This window comes from Salmo trutta, chromosome 25 (genome assembly GCF_901001165.1).
Source record: "Salmo trutta chromosome 25, fSalTru1.1, whole genome shotgun sequence".
Taxonomy (NCBI): Eukaryota; Metazoa; Chordata; class Actinopteri; order Salmoniformes; family Salmonidae; genus Salmo; species Salmo trutta.
In genome coordinates, this window is record NC_042981.1 from 10601015 (window position 1) to 10610533 (window position 9519).

The following is a 9519-nucleotide window of genomic DNA, read 5'->3' on the forward strand; positions in this document are numbered from 1 at the left end:
GAGTGGTTGAAAAACGAGTTTTAATGACTCCAACCTAAGTGTATGTAAACTTACGACTTCAACTGTAGATATTGGCTGGACCCCAAGCAGTCCCCCCCGAGCAGTCCCCCGAGCAGTCCCCCGAGCAGTCCCCCGAGCAGTCCCCCGAGCAGTCCCCCGAGCCAGATAAAGGGGTTTACATACAGCTTGAAGGACCAGTCCGAGCCTCTCAGGGCCTTTCTTACATACGAGTTATGGTTCTGTCACTGTGGTTCTACCTATACTAAATAAAGCAAGACACGTACAGTACTTACAATATGCAATTAAGTTTACTCCACTTTATTTTATAAATCAAAACACCAAAAGATTCACACAGGAGATGACAGCTGTCACTACATTTAAGTGCTGTTGATCTTCACGGATCACATCGTGAACCTGAATAACATTTGACATGGTAAGACCATAGACAATTAGCATCTTCTGAATAACATTTGACATGGTAAGACCATAGACAATTAGCATCTTCTTATTGACCTGAAGCTGTAATAGGGCTCAGCTTCTTACAGACAAGTCACTGGGATCATGAGACATTGGATTGGTTGTTTGAATTATCATACAGTTTGCTAGAATGAAGACAAACAGAAATGTATGTCTCCAAATAAATAAATAAATACATACACTTAATCAATACACATAGGCAATTTTAAGTTTAAATACAAACAAACTCAAGCATATAAAGCCCCAAACACCATGTATATATTAATGAGTACATTTGGATACATATTTGAAACAGAAATCCAACAGTCCCAAAGTGAGCTAGTGAGACATTGTCTCCCTCAGTTGGCTATCATTTACATTTTGTGGCAGAGACACTGGTGATTTGCTTAAATGTGAACTTCTCTTCTTTTTAGCCTCGTTCCACCAACCAAAATCCTATCTTCTACAGTGATATTTCTCAATTTGTATCAAGGCTGTCTGTCCATTAAAAATGTTACTTCTTGCAAAGCAACCCCTCACAACTTCTTTCCCCCGTGTGAGCTACTTGCATGTATGTACTGACATGTATGTGTAACTAATAGATGCATACACACACTACATGTTTTTACATTTATGTAAATTGTAAAATATTTTTTGTTATGTGTAAGACCCCAGTAAGATTAGCTGTCACCATTGGCTAATGTGGATCCTAATAAATCAAATCCCATTCCATCGCTGCTAGTGTTAACGAACAGTAAGTCTACCGTAGTTGTGCGATTTTCTTATGTTCAGTAAGTTGCATTCTTTGGGGTCAAAGCTTAGCCTTCTTTTCAATGTCTTGTTCATTATGATCATAATGTAATGTAATTAATAAAATAGGCATTTGTTAGTCTTTTTCTTTCCTTAAATCTGTATTTTATCGTCGCTGATGAAGCTCTTCAGAAAATCATTCTGCCAACTTCAAACAACACCTGAAGAAACCAAACCAAAAGATTAGTGAGAGGATATTAAACATTTAATGATAAGGCGACATTTTGTTCTTGTTCATTATAATGCTAGAAACACTATAATCTTAATCAAACCATCATCACCAGAACATAAACCATGTAGTTAGAGGAGGTGCGTTAGGTTCTGACCTCGATAGTGATGAGGATGACGATCATCCACTCCAGCCTCAAGCTGTGCTTCTCACTCAAGTGGTTCCTCATTAGGTCTGTCAGCTCAGTGCAGTGCTGCAGTTTCTCATTCACTACCTGAAAAACAATAGGACAACAGGCAACTGTAGGCTCCACTGCTGCAAATGGATTTCAATGCCACAATCATTTTTTGCATAATGACAAGCATTTTTTAAGGTTTGCTGCCTATGACTAAAGTGGACTATTTCCCAGAAGAAACAACATATCTACATTTACAAGTAAATCAAATATTATCAAATCTTATCAAATATGATCCATAAACTCATACTAACGATGAATAAGACAGACCATATGTAAAATATATGCACCCATGACAGTAAATCGCTTTGGATAAACGCATCTGGTAAATTACATATAATTATTATATTATAGCCCCCCCTACCTTGACCCGGCGGTTGATGTTGAGGAACTGACACGTCTTGTCGTAGAGCATCTCCAGGTTCTCTCTGTCCCAGTAGAAGTCTGGCGTGATCAGCAGGTCAGAGCTCAGGTTGATGCAGTGTCTGGAACAACAGAACAGCAGGTCAGAGCTCAGGTTGATAGATACAGTGGAAAATGTAATACAATACAATTCAGTTCGTTCAAATGTTTTATAAAACAAGAGTAGGGCTGAACCCAAATATTCAACTGGTTGATAGGCTGTCGGTTGACCGATATATTTTTTTTAGTCGAGCAGTAGCAAATAAATAAATAACTAAATATACACACAGTACCAGTCAAAAGTTGACACACCTTTATTTGGACTATTTTCTACATTGTAGAATAATAGTGAAGACTTCAAAACTATGAAATAACACATATGGATTCATGTAGTAACCAAAAAAGTGTTTTAGATTTCAGATTCGTCAAAAGTAGCCACCCTTTGCCTTGATAGCTTTGCACACTCTTGGCATTCTCTCAACCAGCTTCACGAGGAATGCTTTTCCAACAGTTTTGAAGGAGTTCCCACATTATGCTGAGCACTTGTTGGCTGCTTTTCCTTCACTCTGCAGTCCAACTCATTCCAAACCATCTCAATTGGGTTGAGATCGGGTGATTGTGGAAGCCAGGTCATCTGATGCAGCACTCCATCACTCTCCTTGGTCAAATAGCCCTTACACAGCCTGGAGGTGTGTTTTGGGTCATTGTCCTGTTGAAAAACAAATGATAGTCCCCCTAAGCGCAAACCAGATGGGATGGCGTATCGCTGCAGAATGCTGTGGTAGCCATGCTGGTTAAGTGTGCCTTCAATTCTAAATAAATCACTGACAGTGTCACCAGCAACGCACCCCCACACCATCACACCTCCTCCATGCTAATCATCCTAATTTGCGTCTCACAAAGACACGGCAGTTGGAACCAAAACTCTCAAATTTGGACTCATCAGACAAAAGGATAGATTTCCAACGGTCTAATGTCCATTGCTTGGGTTTCTTGGCCCAAGTAAGTCTCTTCTTATTATTGGTGTCCTTTAGTAGTGGTTTCTTTGCAGAAATTCAACCACAAAGGCCTGATTCACGCAGTCTCCTCAACGGTTGATGTTGAGATGTGTCTGTTACTTGAACTCTGAAGCATTTACTTGGGCTGCAATCTGAGGTGCAGTTAATTGCTGACTTCTGTCTTCTGTCATGTCTTAAAGTAATGGTAGACTGTCATTTCTCTTTCCTTAATTGAGCTGCTCGTCATGATATGGACTTGGTCTTTTACTAAATTGGGCTCTTCTGTACACCACCCCCACCTTGTCACAACACAACTGATTGTCTGAAAACGCATTAAGGCACACGTGTTAATTGAAATGCATGCCAGGTGACTACCTCACGATGCTGGTTGAGAGAATGCCAAGAATGTGCAAAGCTGTCATCAAGGCAAAGGGTGGCTACTTTGAAGAATCTCAAATATAAAATACATTTTGATTTGTTTAACACTTTTTTTGATTACTACATGATTCCATGTGTAATTTCATAGTTGATGTCTTCACTATTATTCTACAATATAGAAAATAGTAAAAATAAAGTAAAACCCTGGAATAAGTAGGTGTCCAAACTTTTGACTGTATATATCTTTTTTTTTAATGGCACATGAGACACCTGTCTTACTCGCACCCATTTCAGTGAACTAATCCATTTGCGGAGGCTGAGACTAATCCATTGCAGAATACTGCGGGAATGGCACAGTCCAAGATAAAGGGGAGTGTGGCTGCACAACGCGCGCCTCTCCCCAGAACGCGCGCCTCTCCCCAGAACGCGCGCCTCTCCCCAGAACGCCCGTCTCTCCCCCAGAACGCCCGTCTCTCCCCCAGAACGCCCGTCTCTCCCCCAGAACGCCCGTCTCTCCCCCAGAATGCCCGTCTCTCCCCCAGAACGCCCGTCTCTCCCCAGAACGCCCGTCTCTCCCCAGAACGCCCGTCTCTCCCCAGAACGCCCGTCTCTCCCCCAGAACGCCCGTCTCTCCCCCAGAACGCCCGTCTCTCCCCCAGAACGCCCGTCTCTCCCCCAGAACGCCCGTCTCTCCCCAGAACGCCCGTCTCTCCCCAGAACGCCCGTCTCTCCCCAGAACGCCCGTCTCTTCCCCAGAACGCCCGTCTCTCCCCCAGAACGCCCGTCTCTCCCCCAGAACGCGCGTCTCTCCCCCAGAACGCGCGTCTCTCCCCAGAACGCGCGTCTCTCCCCCAGAACGCGCGTCTCTCTCCTGCCAATTTGTGCACATTCATTGTTTCATAACTTCAATTGTGTGAATTGTTTCCGTTTGATTGTTAGTGTCTATCAATTCCCCATTACATATATCACCAGTAGTACATGTACTGTTATCTACAATGTTTGTTTTCTTACGATAATGTCTGTTAACACATTCAATATGTTATTATTCCATTCTTTTACCGCTCTCATTGTCGGAGTGAGTGGACACATAGGTTATGTGCTCTACAAACCTATGCTACACTTGTGAGAAACAAGTTTTGGTTAATTTCATTCCATTTACGAGTTGTCAATTTATGAAATTGTCTTTTGGTTGGAGCGCTCCTGTCAATGTTGAGTAACCTGATTACGCATAGAAGTAGGCCTATAGGCTACCTGGCCTGCTCGCAAATGTAGGCATATAAAATGTGCCCATTTGGGTATCTCATAGTATTTCTGATTGGCTTAAAGCACCACCACTAATGAGCTGTGGAGCTTCTCAAAGTAATGTTTTATTTCCACCTCAAACAGCAAGTTAACAAAGTCTGTTTTTACATTCATTGAGAATGACAAGGCAATTTTTACATAGTTGGCAATGGCAATATAAAAGTTACTTTTATGTTTGTATCATTTACATTGGGATAGAATTTTGATTAACCACATGACAATGATTTTGAGAAACAAAGACTTATTATAAATGAAATGAAACTGTTCCACGAAAATGTGCATATGAAAACCATAACTAGCACGCAGATTGGTAGAAATGGCAAGATAAATTGGCATTACACATGACAAAGTTTGCAGACTCCACGTGTAGCCTATTACCGACAACTTCAGGAGAGTAGTGGCAGAATCTGTGAAAGCCAGTAGGAGCGGGAGGAGGATAGTCGGGACAGGTTAAGGTTTTTATCTTCTGGTCATCTTGATCTCTGGCTCCCTCTTGAGTAATTTGTGTCTTACTTCATCAAACAGTGAGCTTAAAGCATCAGACAAGCTCAATGCATACATAACTGATTTCATTAAAACACAGAGTGCGTCTATATATGGAAAAAAACATCTTTTAAAACTTTTACCAATTGATTGGAACAGACGACTTTCGGTCGACCAAGAAATGTTTTAGTCCAGGACAGCCCTAAATAAGAGTCACAGCTTTAAATTCACTTTACCTCAGAGAAAAGAGTTCTCCGATCTTCTGCATAACCTCTGCTCTGGAGAGCTTTATTTTATTCCCAGATTTCAGCATCTGAATGGGAAGTGCATATAATCTAGTTAGTTGGGAGGAACAAACAAAAATTATTTTTACAGCGACAAACAATTCGTAATGATGATTTTACGTGATTCTCTACTCATGATTTGAGATGATTGTTTCTCAAGTGTGGAGATCCAAACTGTACACAGATTATTGTTAACCTACCTCTGGAATTGACTGAATCGACTCCACAAAGTCATCCAAAGCCACCTCCCATATGGCCAGTTTCACTGCAACAAAACCAAGCCAGACGGGAGAGCAGTATATGGACTGTAAGGATCAATCACCATAGTACCTGGACCGTTTAACAGTAATGCTTTGTTTCATACAGTAACAAAAAACAGTAACATGAAAAAGGTTCAAACTAACCTGACAAAGAAAGGGCATTTGAAAATGCAAATTTATCCAGCACGGCCTTGTCAGGATCTATTTCACTGTTCAGCAGGAAGTTACCACGTTGTAGCTTTGAGTTTCCCCTGGGTTGAACAAAAGACACTGATCACTAAAGACAACGATTTACAACAAATTGTTCCCTATCCTAGCAGAGTAATAAAATTGTTATTATCATCCAAATTAAAACGAAATAATGATAAATGTTAAAGACATATCAAGTCATTCATTTTTCAGAAATCTACAATTACATTTTATTGTAATCCATATAACATGATTGAAACGGCAATCATTGATCTGTAACGACCAACCATATCAGGTGACGTACTCTCCAATAGTGTAGTTGATCTCTTCATTTTCCCAGTGGACCAGAGCTACCTCGTAGGGATGAATCTCATGCCGCTCCAAGATCCTCATCACTTTCTTCATCTGAAAAACAAAGCAGTTCAATAGCAAGAAATGTCATTATTGATCTGTAACTGACAATATCTGCAGCTCCCTCTACAAATCACCTGCTACCATGCTGACCACAACGCTCGCACCGCAAAATAAATGTACACATACATGTTATTCAATCATTGCACCCACACTGCTCGCGAGCGTCTGCGTGGCCAGGTGCTTAAATAGAACTTGGTTCTATTTGTGACGCTCAACACACTGCAAGTCCTGCCTCTCCCATCTCCTCATTGGTTTTTAGGAGCATATACCCACGTGGGTGATAGAAAGATGAACTGAGGTCCACACTCAGTTCATCTTTGTGGTAATGCACCATAAAGTTGGTTGCCAACCGTCATATAAAGTCCAAAGAAGAAAAAGAAGCCTGAAGGAAGGAGGAGATGATGAAAAATGAATTCGGTTTACCGTTTTATCTGTGGATTAATTGTCGGAGTAGAGGACCTTGTGCATTTCAGGTAAAATAACAACCCAATGTTTATATCCCAGGACAAATGAGCTAGCAACAGCAAGCTAGCTAGCTAAATTACCATAAATGTTTAATAATTTTTTACCTGTCCCCAAATTAATATAATTGTTTCAGAGTTTGTTTTGATATTTCAACCTGTGTCCCCTGATCGCGTCTGGTGTGGGTGAACAAAATCAACTTTTGAGCATGCGGTTTGGTCAGCATGTTAGACTACCTGATTCAAGAGAACCACACCTTCCCCTAGTGATTTTTAAGTGAGTGTAATGTGATCTTCGTCATTATCAGAACTATAATTACTATTGTGACTTCTTATGTGCAATAGGATCAGAATTATTCTTACTGTTTTCTCTTCAACATTCCAAAAGACCACTGACCCCTCCCTAGAAGTAAAAATGGCTTAATTAATGAATATTCAATACAAAACAATAAGTAATGTAAAAGACATAACCAATAACATACAGAAAAAAAGAGGACATACCTGAAGAAGAACATTGTTGCATTATCACTGGGTTTTTGGGCATTGTCAGTGCATATTACGAGTGCATTTGAGGCATCTGAAATTCAAATATATTATAATCAAAATGTGTCTTTTGTTACATTGCACAGCCATGAAAAGAGTAAGGAATTAGCCTACAGTATCCATGAAGTCAAGTAAAAAGGTGTTGGCCTACCTCTTGGTAAATCTACTTCGTAGAAGCCGTGGGCTATGAGGTCATGGCAGAGTGTTGGCAGATGGTACTGGTCTGCTGTTGCATAGGCAATGCACTGCATCATATCCTATGGGGTCAGATAGAACATGGATGCAAACATTGTTAATGACATATTAACCCCACATTATCAAGAATCAGAATTGGATCATATGAGATGTTAAGATAGAGCTCAAGTCTATATGCTCTCTGATGTGTGTCTAATGTCCCTGTATGTACCTCATCCAATTTCCTCACTAGGCATCAATACATCCTATTCCATTCATACGTCCATTCAGCCCACCATCCATCCATTCATTCGTTAATTTATTAAGTATCTCCCAGTCTTCTAATCTGATTGATGGACGGACGGCTTCACCTTGTCCTCCTTTGGGGTCGGCTGATTGGTTCTGGATGGTTGTTTGGTCCTGGGGCCTTTAGGAATTTTTTTGCCACTTCCAAGCACGGTCACTGGTTTCATCACTGATTTAACAGGAGCTGTTGAATAAAACCTTCTCTGTATACTGAAACTCCAGGGTCTGGTGGAGGTGGGCTGACCAGGGACAGCTGATAGTGACTGAACACAGGTGTTAAAATGTCGTGCCGCATACGAAACATCTCGCTCCCCGTCTCGTCTGACAGTCCAGCCATGCTGTTGGATGTGTGTGCTTGAGTGACACGTCCTATGATGAACAGAGTCCGAGGTGGTCCAGGGAGTTAGTCGAGTTCTAGGTGGTACATGCGGCTCGATAGGGTCTGACAGATTGACAGAGGTGAACCTATAGGCACATGTCCTACTCCCCAAAGGCTTCTGGATCCTCAGTCGGCACAACAGTGTCCAGAACATGTTATGGATTGGACTACACACAGGAATGCAAAGAGATGAGAAAACATAAGCATACTGTATTGACTAGCTAAATCATGGAACCAACATATCTATGAGGTTTATTCTACTCAAGAGGAACCAATTTGAATACCTTCACACAAAGAAATGCATCATGGACTGCACATTACTAACGTTTTAGCTATATGCATTAATTTCTTGTATCAGGAAAATTGACCTTGGCTGAATGGAAATGCATGCAATAGCTAAGAAGCTAGCCAGATTACAATAAACGTTCTGGACATTATGGTCATTGGTTACAAGAATGTTGCTGTTGCTGATGCTCACAATAAAGCACGAGGCATGTACGCCACATCAAACCTTCCATGAAGAAAGGCTCGTGCACTAGCACTTGCAAGGTAGCTAACTTCAAATCAATGAGTTATAACGTTAGCTATCAAGCTTAAAGAAAATAACTCACCAAATCAGGCTACTAAAACAAGAAGATGTTCTAATGCTTGTCATGTTAAAATAACTACAGTATCTGCGTTGAGTCACATCTAACACGGTGTGAAACATGTGCATTAGATACTCATGACAGTTCGAATGCAGCCTTGTTGTGCATAAAGTTTAATTTGAACAGCTACTGCATTTCCTGGTTGCGGTGACGCAAATTTGCGTCATCCTCGACTAGAGGATTTTGAAAAACAGCACCCCCTGTGGTGAAATGAGAGACAATGTTTTCTGTTGCCTGGAGACTCCTGGAAACCGCACTGTATATCAACCAAGAACTCCCCCCTATACAGTTGAAGTCGGAAGTTTACATACACTTAGGTTGGAATCATTAAAACTCGTTTTCCAACCACTCCACAAATTTCTTGTTAACAAACTATAGTTCTGGCAAGTTGGTTTGGACATCTACTTTGTGCATGACACAAGTAATTTTTCCAACAATTGTTTACAGACAGATTATTTCACTTATAATTCACTGTATCACAATTCCAGTGGGTCAGAAGCTTACCTACACTAAATTGACTGTGCCTTTAAACAGTCATGATGTTTAGAAGCTTCCGATAGGCTAATTGACATAATTTGAGTCAATTGGAAGTGTACCTGTGGATGTATTTCAAGGCCTACCTTCAAACT

General features: G+C 40.9%; 1 protein-coding gene across 1 annotated transcript; it reads right to left on the bottom strand.

Moving 5' to 3' along the window:
* Positions 1-292: 292 nt before the first annotated feature.
* rmnd1 (required for meiotic nuclear division 1 homolog) lies at positions 293-8992 on the bottom strand. The gene is made up of 12 exons (XM_029712886.1): positions 8855-8992; positions 7930-8410; positions 7536-7641; positions 7343-7418; positions 7205-7244; positions 6271-6371; positions 5922-6028; positions 5718-5782; positions 5470-5546; positions 2035-2155; positions 1593-1709; positions 293-1427 (listed from the first exon to the last, which is right to left on the bottom strand). Exons 1-12 carry the CDS (start codon positions 8956-8958, stop codon positions 1395-1397), a joined length of 1428 nt encoding a protein of 475 aa, XP_029568746.1. The 5' UTR covers positions 8959-8992; the 3' UTR covers positions 293-1394.
* Between the last annotated feature and the right edge of the window lie 527 nt (positions 8993-9519).